The sequence below is a fragment of the Triticum aestivum genome, chromosome 5A, assembly GCF_018294505.1.
Source record: "Triticum aestivum cultivar Chinese Spring chromosome 5A, IWGSC CS RefSeq v2.1, whole genome shotgun sequence".
NCBI classification, from domain to species: domain Eukaryota; kingdom Viridiplantae; phylum Streptophyta; class Magnoliopsida; order Poales; family Poaceae; genus Triticum; species Triticum aestivum.
In genome coordinates, this window is record NC_057806.1 from 514,200,814 (window position 1) to 514,201,900 (window position 1,087).

The window sequence follows — 1,087 nt, forward strand, 5'->3', positions numbered from 1 at the left end:
ATGAGGCACCCCTTCTCCCGGAGCCACGCAGAGACGCCACCACGGTCGTCGACGCCCACGCCGAGCTGCTTCTCGAGCAGCCGCCCGAACTCGGCGGGGCTCTCCAGCCTGTGCGGCACGGTCACCCAGGCGCGGCAGTCGAAGCGACGGACGACGTCCGGGTCCTCGTATAGCATCCTCGCCAGGGACGATTTGCCCACACCGGCCGTGCCCCACACCCACACCACCCTGCTCGCACCTTTCCGGACCAGCTTGGCCAGGGCTTTCTTGTCGTCGTCCCGGCCGATGATCTGGCCCTGGCGCCGCTCATCCGGGAGCACGGGACGACGCAGGTATTCGTCGTCATCCTCGTGCGGCTCTTGCGCCGGAAGGCCATGGTCGGCCGCGAAGGCGCGGCGCTTGTGGAGGTCCTTGACCGTGTCCTGGAGGTGCCGGACGCGCTTGGCGACGCGGTAGCGGGCGGCGAGGTCGACCCCCCGGAGAATAGTGAAGTCGAGGTGGCAGTCCTCGATGTCGTCGGCGAGTTCGCGCAGTTGCCTCACCCACGTGATCTGCACGGGGCTGGGCTTGCTCCAGCCGCCGCTTGCCGCGTACGCCCTGAGGGAGGAGTGAATCATCTCTGTAAGATGATAAGCGTTCCTACTCCCTTGAGGGGAGCCGCGTTCTGTATATATATTGATGTAGCCTTGGTGTACAAGAAGGATTACAAGGAGTTTGAATAGAATACATGAGAAAAAGGAGTTGGAGATTACACGGAGCAATATTCTCTAACACTCCTTAATCTTAACTATCCTAAATTAAGATTACTCTTGAACTCCTCAAATGGTCTTGCTGGTAAAGCCTTTGTAAAGCCGTCTGCCATTTGATCCTTAGAGGGAATAAACCGTATTTCAAGTTTCTTTGCTGCAACCCTTTCTCGCACGAAGTGAAAATTAATTTCTATGTGCTTTGTCCTTACATGAAATACATGGTTTGCAGACAAGTATGTTGCTCCCAAGTTATCACACCATAAACATGAGATACGATTTTTCTTGATCCCCAATTCCTCAAGAAGTGATTCGACCCAAATGATTTCAGCAGTTGCATT

The 1,087-nt window shown here is 55.7% G+C and overlaps 1 protein-coding gene across 1 annotated transcript in view; it reads right to left on the reverse strand.

Annotated features, from left to right (window-relative positions):
• The window catches only part of LOC123101467 (putative disease resistance RPP13-like protein 3), a 1,557-nt gene extending 938 nt beyond the window's left edge, over positions 1-619 (reverse strand). Inside the window, exon 1 of the mRNA XM_044522912.1 lies at positions 10-619. Within this exon, the coding sequence (XP_044378847.1) occupies positions 10-617 (608 nt within the window). The 5' untranslated portion in view covers positions 618-619. The remainder of the gene's footprint in view (positions 1-9) is intronic.
• Between the last annotated feature and the right edge of the window lie 468 nt (positions 620-1,087).